This window comes from Sceloporus occidentalis, unplaced genomic scaffold, assembly GCF_023333645.1.
Source record: "Sceloporus occidentalis isolate IW3139 unplaced genomic scaffold, rSceOcc1.0.p SCAF_44, whole genome shotgun sequence".
Taxonomy (NCBI): domain Eukaryota; kingdom Metazoa; phylum Chordata; class Lepidosauria; order Squamata; family Phrynosomatidae; genus Sceloporus; species Sceloporus occidentalis.
In genome coordinates, this window is record NW_028317024.1 from 5,323,213 (window position 1) to 5,341,331 (window position 18,119).

The following is an 18,119-nucleotide window of genomic DNA, read 5'->3' on the forward strand; positions in this document are numbered from 1 at the left end:
TCAAAAACATTTAAATAACTTGCAAAACATAAAGAATAAGGTCAACTCTAAATTCATATGGGGTTCATGGAGGACTGTCTGAACAACTTGAGCTAAAAGCTTTTGCTTCAAAAAAACCAAGCCTCTTCTGCAAGATAACTTATCTGTCCCGTCTATGCTATGTAATTTAAAGAACTGCAACACAAAAATATTTTTAAAAATCTCCAGCACCAAACCAAGTTTTCATGAACAGAAGAACAATTTGTTATGATGGACACATATAGATATATAAGTATATAATGTTATGGGTAGACAGCAGGCCAATGAGCAGAATGCAAGCACCGCCTCTTATTTGTGAATTGATGTCATGCCAATACACACCTTTTGGCTCGTTCCACTTAATGGCTATGTTACAATGTTCTAATACAATGGCATATGGATTATTTATAAGTCATACGTTTCTATACAGCAATATTAGCATTGATTGATATACTTGCTATCATTTTTTAAGTGAATTACAAAAACGGCTGTGCATGAACTCTTCCCTTTGTACAGTTTTAGAACAAACAAATGTAAATAATGCGCAGAATTATATCCTGCATTATAAAACTACTGCAGGGCTTCATATTTTTTGCATCGTGTTTTTTTTTTTACCATATTTTTAACATTATATGCAACAAACTAAACATGAATTAATTAGCTCTCTCGGTTTAAATTTACAAATTAGGAGAATTAAAAGAACAGTGCAAATAAATCCCAGTCCTGAAGGATGATTACCTGGTTAGCTTTTTAATGAATATGTCATGTTGATGGATCTGTCAGTTTTAGCCTGACAAAGTCTAAACATTAGTGGTTCTTGTTGACTGATATGATGCATTTGGTGTTGGATGATCAAGTAAGGATTAGGGAAACAAGCCACTACTTTCCATTTTTATTATTAAGATGGCAAAATGTTCCTAACGCACTAAAAAAAAAAATTCAGTTATGAGGTTATGTAAAAAATGATGTCGCATAGTGCAAAGCAAACCCTGGCAGTAATACAACACTGCTTAACAATGCGACTACTTTAGGATTAACTGTGGAAAATGAGCTAGAGATCTCTTTCAATTGAAAAGTTCACTTAACTGGATGCATATGTTTATACATATCAATATGAAAGGAAACAGATATAAAAGTGTGTGTGTATTTTATATATAGTATAACTTACTCTTAGTTCTGTCTCTTTTCTATATTCCAAAATACAATAAATATGTGTGTGTGCATTATATACATACACCCAATGATACACACTTTTTTCTTTTGTAATTCGATTTACTGGCTGTTAAAAAATCTACAAAATATATAAAGCTCATTGGCAAACATGCCAATCCAGTGTTTAAGGGGATTACGGTTTTAATGGCCATTTTAATCTCTTTTTTTTTTTTTTTTGGCCAAGCTGTATGTAAAGTCCTATGTATAGACCACCATGCTTGTTACTTCTTGGGATGTTTCTTCAGAAGGAAAGTCTGTATCCATAGGTGTTTCTGCATGCAGTATCCTTTCAGATTCCCCAGTCTCTATGAGGGTGTGTGAGTAAATGTTGGTATCTTTATCTCCATGAGGTAACTCAGTTACAATATAATGTGTTGGGCCATCTGAGAAGCTGCCGTTGGCATTCTGGACCATGGCTTGGGCTAGCTCTTCAGTGACAATTATCTGTGAAATCTCATCATTAGACTCCACTATATCGATGTGTTCCTCAGGAAGAGCGAGTGTATGACTCTCTGTATTATGCATGATTATGCGAGGGCCTTCACTAGAGACCATATGCACAGTCCCTTCATCATTTACAATTACTTGAGTAACACCATCTTTCATCAGCTGGTCAGCTGCCTCCGAGTCACATACTGCAAACTGGAGTACTCCCTGAACCATCTTCTTGTATGCCACTTGTGCTGACTCTTGGGCACTGAGTATACCTGAAGAGTGCATGACTTGTCTGACTACCCCTACTGAATGCATACTTGACTGGCCTTCATGGATCTCGTGGTACATTTGTATTTCTTCTGATCCACTGCATTCCTGATTACTGATCACCACAGCCTCTTCAATGGCTCTCCCTGTTCCGTTACTTTGATTGCTTACATCTTCCACATTCCCTAGTTCTGTTACAGCACAAAGCAGTGCATCAAGAGCTGAGGAGGGGTCAGCTGTGTGTACCAACTGTGTTGTGTCTAAAATACCCTGTGCCATAACTTGCTGCACCACATGTCCACTGGAGTCTGTAACTGTTTCTATTGAGACAGACTCTTCAATATCTGCTTCTCCGACTGGACCTTCAACGACCACAACCTGGGTAGCGCCTTCTGGTAACTGTTCACTAAGTATACTCCCTGAAATGTGTGTGGCTTGATCTGTAGCTATTACCTGGCCATCTTCAGTGATGTGAACAACTCTTGCCACTTGACCAGACATGGCCAATGTCTGAAGAGTAGCTGCTGCAGTCTCTTCAACAGAAGTATCAATTGTGAAGTCACCATCATACTCATTGGAAAATCCTTGAATAATAATGACCTGCTGGACCTGTTCAGTTGACGGATGTTTTCTGCTGCTCCTAACTATCTTCTCTGTAATCATAGATGGCTCTGGTGTTGTTGCTGCAGTAAAAGGGCTACTACTCTCCACAAAGTTTGCACCTTGCCCTTTCAGTCGGCATTCAAATGATTTGGAGACAATACCTATAAAAATATAAAGATAATAATTTAGTGCATACACATATTTATTTAGTCATTACATTAATATTTTTAAATAACTATTTTGAAAATAGACAAAAAATAACAGATTCAGTGTATAATAATATATGTGCTTACATTTTGCTACAGTCTTAGGCATAATTTCTGAAAGCATCTTATAGGCAAGGTTGGCATTATTCAATCTACTTGCCTTAAATCTTTGATTATTTGCCAATGTATTTATCCCCACAAGGGAAAGAATTATCTTGTCCCCCGCAAATGAATATGCAAATGAATATCTTAAAATAGCACCCAGTAGTCTTTATGCCCTAATGCTAAACGTAGGTTCCAGGAAAGGCAGAAGCCTGTTCTACACTGGTTTGGGAGATATTGTTGAAATGTTCTGAAAAAATAACAAAAACAATACGTATTGTGTAAAGTACCTAAAACAGCAGCACAGCAGATGATACTTTTACCAGGTTCAGAAATCAAAACGGATGTTATAAACAATTTTTCTCATTTCTATCTTTCTGGCCAACGGGGCTCTATGAGTGACTGTCTTGGGAACAGGCAGAGGAAAATGAACATTTTCAAAGCATTAAATAGATTCTAAGTAATATTATACAATTGATCTGGCACAATCCTCTTGAATTAATTTCTAACAGCACAGAGCTGTAGGGGCATACACTATGGTATCAGCTTTTTCCATTGGCAATTTGTGTCTCGTACAGAAGCTGGTGTGCGGGGAAAATATTGAAGGGAGACAAAGGGAATATGCCCACATGGTAAGAAGGAAAAGACTGTAAAAACACAAAATATTTAGTTTTTTTCACACACTGTAATTCTTTAAAGAAAAAGAAAAAAACAAACTTATGTTTCTAAAGTTATTGGCTGCTAAAATGTTTATTGGCCAAACAAATTTACAATATTAATTAAAATTGTACTTGGAAGGGCTTTGCATATATCAGCGTAATTGATGATGTTAAGGTTTTAGAATTAATGAAATGTGTACGCAAAATAGAAGTGCTTGAGGTGACATCCTCTCCCCTATCCTCCAATCAGGGGAGAGGACGTTACCTAAAGCGCCGTCCTTTTGCCCTCACTTGAACTCCGGGCAATATGGCGACCTCAAGCGCTGTTTACCCACACGCAATATGGTGGCACTTGCGGTGACGTCCTCTCCTTGGTTGGAGGATCAGAGAGAGAATGTCACAGCAAGTTTTGTTCGTCGGGGGCATAGCCTCATTTCGTCCGAAATTGCCAAATTTACCAAAATTCTGTAAATTTGAAATTCATGTCTAATAAACAGTAAATGCAATCACTTTAAATATATAACGTAAAGGTTTCTTCATTAACTACTCCTGTGCCCAGGGGGCACCAAAAGATCTTTCACTAAAGTAGAATAATTTGCAGAGAAGTTATAAAACAAGTCTGTTATAATATGTGAAGCTTTCAAGCCTAAGTCTATTCTTAACAAATGTACGCCGGATCTCCTGGGTGTGCAGTTATCTGCAGAATACCTTGCAGCTCTAATAATTATCCTATTCTGAACATTTTACTTAATCTATTTAAATCTAAAGATGAGTTAAGCCACTGTCAGGCCATTAAAGTAAACTACATGGGTAAATACTCCTGTCACTGAGGGGCGTGATGAAGCTTAGCCGCTCCAACATCTTAACCTCCATTCTGTGTATCTCCAGCTATTCCATCACAGTTCATAAATGTGATTGCAGGTCCATCTTTTGATTTGGCAATTTAATAACTACAAGTACTGTCAGTATTGCTTTGAAAAATTGCTCCCATAAAAATAACAGCTTCAATCAGATTGTAAAAGATTTGCCCACTGTAGAATCTCCCTTTTCAACTTTAATGAATTGATGTTGAGCTGTGAAGACATTCAAGAGTCATCGAAAAGAATGTAAGTCCAAAGTGCAACTTTACATTTTAAACTGGGAGCGGACCAGCAATTTTATAACAAGAGCATCTAAGGATGGACTTCACTGTAAACTATAGCACACTATAAAGGAGAAAGAGAAAACATGTTGTTCCCCTCACAATTTGCAATTTCTGGGTGCAATTATGTGAGATATAGTTATAACCTTTTTTGTTATTTTTATTTCCCCCCAAAATGCCTTACTGGGAAACATTTCTTAAAGCATTTTAACAAGGGAAAATGTATTATTATTCCCCTTTACAGGTATGTCCTGGAAACATTTGCTCTTGTTTCCAACATTTGCTTTGATAATTGTTGCAAATTATTGTGTTTATAAAGATGGTATTTGACACATTTTCTATGATATTTCCAAGCTCCTTTTTACCTGATGCATTATAAGGGGTACGCATGTTTTTTCCCCAAGTACCATTGAAACAAACTTGGTTTCACCTGGGAAGAGGTTGCATGAGAAATAAGAGTGCCGTTTCTGATGTAAATCAGTCACTGGCAGCAAGTCCTCTCCATGCCGTCTTTTCTGAGTTCAGAATTGAACCCTGCTATGACCGAGGCTCTCTCTCCTTTTTACAACAACAATTAGCAACACTGTAAAGATAACTCAATGGGGAGGAATTATCATGTCCACAATATACATCATCAGCTGAGATTCTAATATGTATGCTTATTGTGACAATACACACAAACCTATTTCTCTTTTGTGTCATTGTTGCTTTGCTTAGGATAAGCATCTACATACAAATCTGTGTAAATCTGTGAATATACTGCTGATTAAACTCATGTTTCTATTGTTCACAGCTATATGATACATGTATACATACAGGATACTCATGTCCAGCTATAAAGTCCCATATTTTATTTGACGTGGCACAGGGAACTTTGCCAACTGATGCGGCTAAAAGGCAAGTGGGAGTGGGGGCGAAGCACCATACACCAGTCCTTGCTATTGTCTCCCTCCTTGGAGTGGAACTTTTAGTCAAAGTAGATCATTTTTATTGGAGCGTATTTGGCTATACTCATTTGTCTTTTTTCCACAATCACATGGGAGTTAAACATCATCCTTTATACTCAGTATATATAATATGTCTAGATGTAGAAGAGGAAATGAAGTCCTGAACATCCAAATATACATTTTTAATATTTTTTCCACAGTACACCATTTTTTATGGCTTCATCTCTAGCATTACATGTGACATTACTGCTTAAACCAAATAGTCCAGCCATGCACTGAAATATAATATAGGATGTGCCTATCAACATTTGGAAAAGATCATCATTAACAGCTCTTTAAAAGTAGCTATATAACTTTGAAAAAATAAAGACCTTCCATGCCTATTCCTGAATATCATAACACACTGAATACAACCTAGGAAGAGGTTTAATATCACTATAGGCCTAAAATAAAAACCCATTAACCCATGTTACATTAAAATAATATCTTGAGATGAATAGATGGACCAATCCATTTCGGTATAGGCAGATGAGATAATATACATCCCAGGCTAAAGTTCTCCTTTCTTTTTAAACTCCATGATACTGTGTAGCGACAGTTCTAATTCAGTTCGACTACTAAAGAGGTGTTTCATTTCACAGGCTGCGGTGGATAGAGATCTGGTCTCCTTCCAAGAAATCTGTCTGTTTTGTAGAACTATTATTTATCAACTACAGTCTTTAGTGATTTTCTTTTATCATCATCCCTCTGCCCACAAAATGTCATGATTTTTAAACATGAAGTTCAGATCTGCATTTTCCTTCTACCTTTCCTCTAAATATGGCTCACAGATACTGTGCCAGGTTAGAGGAAATTTAAGTGCGATGTAACATCTCCTAGTACCCCCCCCCTCCTCATTTTGGTTTATGCAGAAGAGGGAGAGGAGCATGTACCTGGCAAAGCTGCGTGGTGTTCTTTATTCTCCGTCATTATTTTTCTTCCCCTAAGACAGAATTTACTGAATAAATACTTTATGCTTTTGTTAAGCGTACATTTAATTAAAATGTACAGAATTTGTGCAGTAAACGCGAATGAAACAAATAAAACAAGGGGCCCCCCTCTCTCGAAGGCATACGTTGTGAATGAAAAATGTCATTACATGCTAAAAAATTTTGCAGTAAACAGGGTCTACAGAGAGAAGTTTCCCTTGTAATGACATCCATAAAATACACAAATGGCACTTTTAGTACCATCCTGAATATGGCATTTTCTGTGCTCAACACACAATCTAAATGGTTTGATCATAGAGCATAATACTCCATTGGGTTTATAGAACAATCAATGTTCCATAAAATGATGTATTTATCCAATAGTAGGCTCAGCAGCTAGTGGTGTATGACATTGTAGGACACTGGTGTTGTACTGTTCTGCCGCACACATGCTGGTTGTAAAACTTATCTTAACACTACTTCACCAACTTCATCTCATCTGTGTCAAGCAATTTGTTGAAGTCTCAGCTTAGTTTAAAAAAAAAAGAAAGAAAAAAAAAGAAAAAGGCTTGTAATAAAAATTCATGGAATTTTCAGGAGGAGAAAACTAGCGACAGTAGAAAGGTCACATTGAATCTGGACTAAAGAGGTCAAGAGTCATTTGCAGTCCTAAAACAGAAAGCAGATTTCATGCATGGCATAGCAGATAAATATGACACTAAAGAGGCTTGACTCAAAAAGGAATGTTTAATCTATTTGGAAAGTCTACCATTCAGTTAACCTTCTTGCCTCGGATCTGATTGGAAATTAGGGCTTTTGACAAGATTTTTGAACTTTCGAAATTAAGGCCCCCTTTATATTTGTAGCGTATGATAATGTCTATTGACTTTGTTTCCTAGCAGTCGGGACACAGAGAAAATGAAATGACAAATGTTATGATTAAAATCACATGATATTCAATTGATTGGAAAACAAGTGATACTTGAAATCCAGTAATTTGTAAAATAAGAATGTGCTTCTTGCATATAAATGTTACATAACACCTAGGCTTTTTTGTGCTTTAAGTAAAATATCTCAAATTCTAGTCCTTGGCGGATGCTAATAAGCATATGCTGGACAATACTTTAATAATCCAAAAACAATGGGACTGTTGCTGCCTTCTAGAACCAAGTTCTAGATGTCTAGTGCACAGTATCGAGTATGGCTTAATACAGAAATTATCCTTCTTGGATTATGCACAGAGTTTGTGTTCGGGTTCAATTATTTCAGCTGCAGTTTTGGTAGCCTATTCTACAAGTACAAAATATCTGATAACAGTGAGCAAGGTGTGCCTGAGAATGAAATCATGGAAACAGACAAGATACAAGGGGTAGTCATATTAGATTTTCATTTGCCAAAGTATCACTATGTTAGTGTAAAATTCCACATGGAACTGCCAAGAGGATGATCACAACCCAAATAGGTATTAGATTATATATTCATATATATATATTTAAAGTTAGCTATAAAATGTATAACGTAGGCAAAATAATCTTTACATTTCTGGCAATGTCTTTATTTATTCACAGACCTCCAAATGACTCAGTAATTGTTACCTATCTACCCAATACAAATATTTCTATTGAAAATTACAGTAAAGGTGATAAATTGATACTGGAACTATTTTAGTGATGATATATTGTATTTCTAAAAAGAGCTACCCAGTAAAACTGCACATAGGGATTCCTTAGGGGCCCGCAGAACGATATAAGAAAAAACTATAGAGTATGTTTATAGACAGGTATGACTGTATAGTCCCTGTGTTCCAGCAAGCTATGCAAATTGACAAGTTGTACACAAGATTGCACCTTTAGTTTAGTTTACATTAAAAAAATCTACAGTTGAACCTAAAACGACTCAAGAAACAACGAGGCGCTTCTTCGTCACCTGCACGTTACACATTTATTTATAGAGCTCTAGCAGATGGGGGACAGTGAAAATTAACAATAGGATTAAAACTGACAATATACAATGTGACAGTAAAGTTAATATACATTAAGACATAGTGGTACAGAAGAAGAGGCTCCTGCTCTTCAAACAATAATCCCATGATCGAATATGCTTTTGCATATGGAAAACGGAACAAATAAGTAATTTTAAAACTCCTTTATGCTGCAGTGGGGAAAACATGAAATCTAAGCCAAGATTTTACCATATGTATGAAAACAGCAATACATGTGTAATGATTTTACGGTATTCGAAATGTTGATGGCTTCCAGTTTAAGGGGTTCTGGGTATAGATGAAAAATTTTAATATTACATAGTTTACCTTTAACACTTTAAATATCAACCATTTTCATTGAACCTCTATCTATAGGTAGTCTAGAAAGCAAATACCACTCAATAGCAGTGCTGAGGCACCCATTAAAATCAAATTTACAGTAAACAGAACCTGCAGCTGGGGTAAAACACTAACTGTTAGTATTTTAATTATCAGCTAAGATTTCAGAGGTCTAACATCTGCTCAGAGCCAAATGACAGCAGATGCCTGTGTACACTTAAAGCAGTGTGTGTTTATTCTATAAATATTAAAATTTAATTGTATGCAGCGTGCACTTCAGGAGCATTGTGCTATTAAGCTGGTCATGTCCGTCAATGGGGCCTGAACTCTTTTCTTGTGGCAAATTCCAGCAGGGTCGACCTTTTCAAAAGGATGAGATCCAAAGACAGCATAAATACTTGAGCCTGTAAATTGAAAATGTTTGGAGCTTTCGAGCAGAGGTCACTTGCTGACAAGATGCTGCTGGTAAATGCTAACAAAAACATGAGCTGTGTGTTACTGGTCCGATCTAATTCAAGGACAGGACTGCTAGGACTTTTCAGTCTCTTTAGGTAAAAAAAGTGAGATATATATCATCTTGGAAGCACTGTTTCAACGATGTTCTACCCTAGACAGGAGTGTCCTCAGGATGTGGAGAACCAGCGGGCAAAAAAGTTGCAGGGTCACTTCGCCCTTAGGACGTAGTAAATTGGGCTTCTGATCAGCCTCTCATGCGCGTAGGCTCTGCAGGTGGGGGTTATTATAGTGCTGGGGTAAGATATTGTATCTCAGCGTTTGGCCTCACTGAGCCTCAGAGAAACCAGGTGGGCAGGGAAGTCATGTAACTGCGGGGACTTCCTAATCGGAGGGTGTGGGCCCGCTTTCTCCTACCTAATACTAGAGGTCTAGATGTAAATTAAGTGTTATTTCTTTTCATTGGCTTTTAACAGCCATATGCCTGTGACAAAACGCACTAATAATGTTTTACAGATAGTTTGTGAAGGAGCAAATGAAGAAGTCATTGCTACGTAATCTATAAATCTATAAGACTCGGCTTTAAAGAATGAACTCAGGATTTAGTGCCTTAGTCTCTGCTAAACAATTGTATTAATAAACAGCTTTATTTGCTGGTATTAAGAAATTCAAATATTTAAACAGATACCACATGAGGACAATATGTAGACAAAACAAACAAAACAAAATAAAAAAACATATCACAAAATTTGTGCTTTACTATAAATAAAATGTGGACCTAGGGTGACAGTGCTCACAAATCTATCTACTAACAATCTGCAATGTAAAATCTAGCTTATTTAGTGAACCTATGCCCCAACACCCCAGCCAGAAAAAGAAACCATGATTCATGGAAAAAAAATGAATAGTGGGACTTAAGCCTAGGATGAGCCGTTCTACCCATGTTGCATCCTGACTGGCTTCCGCGCTGTTTAATCAAACGAAGCAAGACATGGACAAAATTATGCAAATTAAAGCTTACAGATAAAAGTACAAACTCATCGGGAGTTAAAAAAAGGGACTCTGGCAAATTATTTGAAACGCGCTTTTATCACCATGGGAGCCAATGGAATAGTCCCATCTCAGAAATCACTTTTTATACGTAGCCACATATCAATATATACATTATACTGTGAGAAAGTCAGTTGGGACAGAAAGTATATTAAAGCAAACAAGTTATAAACAGGAGAGATAGTATTAGATCAAAATATTTATTAACTTTTTTTCTATTTTGTGTTCTTACTAAATTAAAACATAAAATCTATATTAAATTCTTAAAATAGCAAAAAAATAAAATCAGCTAATTTATATATCCATCTACACTTTAACGAACTCACAGCACCCACAGGAGCTTAAAAAATTTGCAATTAGCTTGCCAGCCTCTAACGAATGGTGGCTTTTCATTCAATACAATTGTTTGCCGCGTATTGCTACAATATTACCATCGCTCCATGGATCACTACAGGCAGATTCTCACGTCTCCGCATGGATTTACAGCTGCTGCTCTTAGCTCTGTGTGATTTCTAACAGAATTACCTCTGATGAATCCGAATGCAAATTTTGGTTGCCTTCTTTACCAGACGACGTTAAACTAGTCACTTCCCTGGGCTGCAGATATACTGCGTTTAGCGTGTAACACCCACTTGTGGAAATAATGAAAACTGACAACAGCGTAATACAATTATTACCAGCATAACGTTTTAGAAGTTGAAGGAGCTGCACTCCTATTGTTTCCAAATGATTAACTGCTTCTAGTCTCGCGTTGTGTTCGATACAGAACGTGGATTAGAATCCACGCTTTCATTTTGCAGGGTGACTGGAATGTTGTCGTTCTCGGAGGAGGGCATCTATATTATCAATTAGAGTTTAATGTTTAATGGGGTTACGTTTTGCCGTGATGGAAAGCCCATATGATAGAGAAAGACCAGCATGTCATCTCGATATAGGCACATTAACAGCGGTATACAAAACAAAAGGCGTGCTTGACGAGCTGGGGCACTTGTGTTATGAGTGCCTGGCACAGATGGTTGTGAAAGGCTGTGGGCTCTATTTCAATGAAATCTCCATAGCTTTTGCATTGGATCATCTTTGTAGACGTAGGACACTGGTGCAGGAGGGCAAAGGCTTGCCAACTGCTTATCTAAATGCCCCAAACACAGCCAAGAATCTGCACTGAGACTTGTCCCATCTGCCGAGCTTGGATGGTTTATGTCCTATTGAACACATAGAGGAACATGATACGGTCACTGAATGCACTGACCATTAACCTCAGTTTATTAGCTTACAAGCAAATTTCATATTGGAAAATATAAATAAAGCGTATTACTGATTTAATACAGTTAGACATCACAAACAGTTTTGTCTAATATACTTCCAAAAGAAATGCCTGTAAACCTTTTACAGAAACGTGCTTTGTTTCATGTGATACACAGACTACTGTATTTTGGCAAATATGTTTTGATCATCTCCAATTCCAGCTAAAGAAAGGTTCTTACCCCCAATTATATGTCTATGCACCGCTAGACCAGAAGCTGCTAAATGATCATATAATGGGATCATAAAACTAAGAGTACGGTAGCATTTTGAAAATTAAGACAATGAAATGTGCAGAAAAAAGAGGAATGTTCTTAAAAGTCCTAAAAATATATATGCACATCTTTTAATAAATCTGAGAATAATGTAAGTTACATACATGTAGCATGTGCAGCATGTAGCAGAGCATGTTTTCAGGGAGAATACCAGCCAAAGTTGACTGCTCTGTGACTATCAACAGTAGAAAACATACCTGGGGACTTCCCACAGGAGGCTACCTGGAACCCTACTACTAGTCGGAGTGGTTTTGGAAGAGAGTAGGGATAGCTGGCAATGGAAGAGAGTTATCCCCAGATAGTTTTAAGTGGGTGGCGAAAGTAGACACTGACCTGGATAACTTTGGGAAACCCTGGGTTAAACACAGAGAGTTCCCAGGTACAGTGGTGTAACTTTGGAATGCAGATGAAAGTCATCTCATTTAGTGGTCTACTGATAGCGGCCCATGGATCTCCCCTCACCAGCCATGCATTCAGGCTAAAGGAACAGAACTAACAGAGGAATGGAGGAGAGGTCAAAAAGAGAAATTCTGATCACAGAGATTTTCACGCAACATGATCAGATTCAGAGAATTAACCTCTCTATTACCAGACATTACACACAGTCACAGATAAACACAGTCACACACACACACATACACATACCTGTGTTGGCTACAGCTTACACTGTGCTCAGTGTGAAGGAGGGACTCACCCTATCAGGAGAGGCTTTTAAACTTTACGCTAATCAGGCAAAGTCTCTCGTGACCTCCTTCACTTAGAATTTACATTCTAAGACAATGCTCAGTACTTCCCATTGTGGGACTGTCCCAGGCAATCCAGGACATGTGGTCACCCTAGTGTGGATACTTGGATGCAGTTATTTTTTTGGGTCGAGCTTTTTGGGTCAAGCTTAGTGTTAAAAGGTAATTAACCGCTAACAACAATGCAGAAACATGACATAAAATCTATATTGTAATATATTATTTAACTGTGATATTGAACAAAATAAATTGGCAAAGATTTTTATAATTACATTCCCTATAGCATGCATATTTTGTGGCATTATGCTATGTAATATAATTTATCTTTACAGTCAAGAGACTCAGTGGACACTTTTTTAGAGTAAATAAAAACTTGGGACAGAGGTCTTGATCAGTGAGCTGAAAACAAGGACATCTGGACACACTATTATCACACTTTTTTTTATAATTTACTCTTAATGTATTTTTTTCATAACCTTAAATGGACAGCCCTTTGCTTTCACAATCTACTCGCCTGTCTCCCAATGCAAATGTTTCTTATGAGATGACTACAACAGGCTTTCCAGAGTACATGAAATGGAGCACTGCTTCACCAAAGGTGTTAAACATCCTAAAAATCTAATGACTGAAGAGTTGGTGCAGCTTTCTTCTTAAATTGGGCCCGCAGAGTACGGTTTGTGATATTTCATTTTATGTGCAGCTCATTTCATCAAATCCCCTATTGGCAATGATCGGTACCTGCGGCCCTCTCTGCTCAGCCTAATTAGACTGACCATTTCACTGTGCCAGGATGGAGCCATTCTGCACAGACTCCAATCCCCAGAAGAGCACAAGGCATCATTAGGTCATAATCATGTTCTTTATGGCACATATCCCAAGACTTTTTTAAACTATAGAAACAAAATACTAAATGGCTCCAATTTCATCTACATAAAAAAGATGTTGCTACAAAAGAGGAAATAGAGAAGGATTAAGTTAAAAATCGATAACTTAAAACGGCATATTTTATTTTATTTTTAACCCTTACAGATACACAGGGGACATGTAATCATTCTTTTTGGTTTCAGGACCCAGAAAATCACCAACATGTTAGACTCAAGTCTAGGGCCAGATTTGCCTACCGGGATACCAGGAAATTTCCTGGTTGGCTGCCACCCCTGGGGCTGGCCATCTTATTATACGTGTTGCTGCCAATGAAGCTGCAGAAGCAAAATAGATTTACCCCCTGCAGCTGCTTTGCCGGCCACAGCCATACGTAGAACTACTCACACTACAGTGTGTACACAAATCGGCACCGCTCCGAATACGACACCATACCTGGAGCAGCTCTGACCCCGGGGTAAAAGGCTGCTCCTACAGTCCGTGAGTGCCAGAGATGTAAGCTGCAGATGTAAGAGCAGCATTAAAGGGGCGGATAGCAAGAAAGCAGCTTGGGAGGTTGGGGGTGCAAGAGACAGTACGTATGCATGTTAGAATTAGAATGCATGCATAAGTGTGTGTGTTAACATGAATATGTACGTGTACTTGTGTTGGGGTTTTTGTGTGTTAGCATCGATGTGTAAGTGTTTAGAGGGCAAAGATGGCACAGGCAGTCTGTTTGGGGTGATTGACAATCTCTTTAGCAAAAATTAAAGAGGAAGGCTGTTTGGGGTCACTGACAAGCTGTTTGGAGGGATTGACAAGCTGCTTAGTGGCAAAGATGCCACAGACAATCTGTTTAGGTACACTGACAAAATGTTTGGGGACAAAGATTGCACTGGAATGCTTTTTGGGGCAAATATGGCACTGGTAGGGTGTTTGGGAACACAGACAAGCTTAATAAATACAGTCATAAGAGTTTTTATCCACCCAGTGCCCTTAATCAGACTGATGGGAAGAGCAGATTTCCCAAATTATACTTTTATTTGTGAAGTATGTTCTTTTTGCTCCTACTGACAATTTTATTAGGCTATATTGGATATAGGCCCTGAAATAATTAAACCTGAGCCTCTTATTCTACCTCTTAGGATTTCAAATTCCATCCCAAGTTCTGTACAATAAAACTTAAATCAATTAAGTATAATACAGTGTTCATTGTGTTGCTAAATATGAGACATTGGAAAAACATACACGCAATGCTTCTTGTTACAGTTAACACTGGTCCAGCTGGTTCCAAACCAAGAAATCAGTTAATTGTAGAGTGTCCCAGATGTAATTTGATGTGATATACATGTAGGTTTAAATAATTATCTAGCCTAATTGGGAAGTCTATACACAGGTGACTTTGTCAGAAAGCTGTACAGAGGTGCATCCCATCGCTGACAATGCAGTCTGCTGAGGGACTTTTGTATACCCCCAATGTAATACATATTTTACACCGTTACAAACTGATTCAGACAGTGCCAGTCTTTTATGTCATACAAATACAAATTTGTCATTCAAATATATTTAATGATTAAAGTTCTAAAATGCATGCATTGAAAAAATATTTTGTATGATATACCGGAATTTGATATATAACACTTATTATTCTTGGTTCATATTAGAAAAACTTATGTAAGCTTATGTAACATATGTGATTGTACATACATGTAGATAGCACACACAGACTACATGGTAGACAGTACACAAAATACTGCAAGTTAGTCAATCATAAAAAGGGGTTGAATTCCATAATCATGCTAAACAAACAAACTTTAGGTAGAAAATACACGGCCACAAGAAGAGCATTGTTTCTGCACTTCTGCTGTGACTGATTTTGCGGGCTACAATTCCCATTAATCTCATCAGTATTCCGAAAATAAAAATACTTTTTTTTTTATTGTGGAAAGAGGGGTGTTTCTCTAATCCTTGCATGCCACCAGAAATCAGGAATTTCTACCAAAATCATTTTACAATAGATCAGCTGACACAATACTGTGAATTTGTGTACAGCAGCATTGGTTACCATAGCAGCAAGCTGCCATGTCGGCTGCCTACTCCATGGACTCGATCGCTGCCTAAAGGCAGAATTTTTCTTAAACTATGTTATGATCAGATAGAAGCAGACAACCAATCACTGACCAATTAGTGAGCACCTCTTCTCCCCAGACAAAGCCTTGTGTTTTAAAAGCATTTCTTTCAGCAATTGTTTACAAGAGGGACACAGAGTGTCACCATGTAGGGCTCTTGAGCAGTTAAGTGTTCCAGGGGGTCATAAGAACAGTATGCATGAGGTTTTTAGCGTAAGGTACAGCAATTGCACTTTCCCCTAGCCTTAAGTGAGGACTCTAGCTTTATCCCGACCAACTTAAAACAATAAAAAAATTTAAAGTTTAATCATATGGTGAAAGTTTTGAAATGGAGAATAGATTATTACATATAAATTGTGAGGTTGGGTTTAGACACACAATAGAATTTCTACCAATGTATTTCTTATATCAAGTGGAAATGGTTAATATCCTCCATACCAATTGAGTTGTGGCACAGGTTCACAGGTGGAAGGGCACTGACGGAAGTACCCTACAATGTTATTTCACAAACATGGGAATGTGAATTGTATGCTTATTGTGTTTAACTAAGAGTGCATGCTACATGAGAATGGGCTCTTATATCTTAACAATCCATTGCATTAATATTAGCAGTGCAGAATAATTAGCTGAAAAATTTGTCAACTATTGGTTCCTCTCTCATGTTATTCTACCTGACTAGTGACTTGTACAGTGGTAGAATTTATCCTTAGGTAATGCAAGGTAGAATGCTTTTCTTAGGAATGTAGAATTAAAAAAGGTTAGCTTCATTAGACCATAGAGGGGTTCATTTTCTTATATGGCTCATGTCTGGTAATTGAGGGGGTAATTCTCTGAAACTGCGAATGGGTACAATAGAGTGGCTAATTGTCTGAAACTGCTCTGCATGTCCGGTAATATAAGGGTTAATTCTCTGAATCAATGGTATATCAATGTTCTTTCCTAGCACTTCAACATTGGGACTAAACTTTATCTTGACCTGGCATTCTAGGTCTGTGAAATACATACAATATCACAACCATACTATTACAATGAAATTTGAATGACAGAAGAGAGCTCAACTATCAGTTATCCAGACAAATACCGGTATCTACAAACAACCCAGATTATGTTACGATTTGTTTCTTTTCCTCATGAGGTTTATTCTACGCTTCTTTTCACACCCAGAATATAATGATGCCAGTGTCTGTTACAAGCAAGTCATTTACTTAAACCCTCACTCAACAGACGCTTTTTTTTTTTTACGTGCAATAAAAAAAAAAAGTGAGATTGATTTTATTTTATTAGGGAGACTAAACAGGAGTCTTTAGATGAAGGTACATATGCCTCATGGCTAGGAAACCTGTTTCAAGAACCGATTATCTTTTTCATAAACATGTACTTTGTTGGGTCTTGGTATTTAATTTTCTATTCCTATTCATCCACAACCAATTTATACGCATGTAACGCAATCTGAATATCCAGGAGAAATATTTATTTTTTAAAATCAGTAAAAGAATATATCGAGGGCAGTTTCGCATTGATTTAAATTTTAAAACAAATGTTTATATCGCAGCAAAAAACATGATTCATAATCTTTTTTTTTTTCTAGCTCAATTTGTGCTACAAGATAAATAACAAAAATAATTGGCTTCCCTCGGCAGGCCATAAGTTTACACGGATGTGACTAATTGCACAATTTCTTTTAAGGTCACCTGTCTAAAAAAGGATTAGGTTACCAGATTTTGTTACAAAGGTACAAAAGGGCAGCTGTTGCCTAAGGGCTATTTCAAATGACCTCTTGAGCAAATAAGTCTCAACCTATGTACACAGTCCATTTAAACCGAGACCCTCAGGCCACCTAGAGGGAATAGGTTTTTCCCCTGACACATGTCATTTAGTAAAGCAGGTTGAAATAAGAGAGACATACTTGTTATGTTAACATGAACGCAGAGGGCAAGAACACACGTTAAAGCAATACGGTTGGCTGTGTTATTTAGTGCAGGAAGCATTGCATTATTCTTGCAGAATGTTATACACCTATTACATTATTTGTACAAAGAGTAGGGGAAAACCAATCTATGAACAAATATTAAGGCTGAGATTACCACAATAATCTTTTTTAAAGCTAGTTTTTCACAGCTGGAAACTAACATTTTTTTGTTTATATATATATATATATATATATATATATATATATATATATATATATATATATATATATATGAATATGAGATAAGCCCCGTACATCTAAATAATTTTGCTATTTAAAAATAAAATCACAGGTTTTAGCTGTTTTGCACACTTACTGGCGTTGAGCCTGTACCATGTAACAGAAGGAAATCAAAGTGTTGTATTGGTAGCGTAACAGATGAAGTGTTCAGGACAAGAAGCTTGCAAGAATTTATGGCATAACCTCCATGCCCTAAAAGTGAGTATTATTTTCTACTTT

General features: G+C 37.1%; 1 protein-coding gene across 1 annotated transcript in view; it reads right to left on the reverse strand.

Annotated features, from left to right (window-relative positions):
* Positions 1-1,428: 1,428 nt before the first annotated feature.
* The window catches only part of LOC149289613 (zinc finger protein 407-like), a 223,826-nt gene continuing 207,135 nt past the window's right edge, over positions 1,429-18,119 (reverse strand). Inside the window, exon 8 of the mRNA XM_089490423.1 lies at positions 1,429-2,696. Coding sequence (XP_089346549.1) covers positions 1,429-2,696 — 1,268 coding nt within the window. The remainder of the gene's footprint in view (positions 2,697-18,119) is intronic.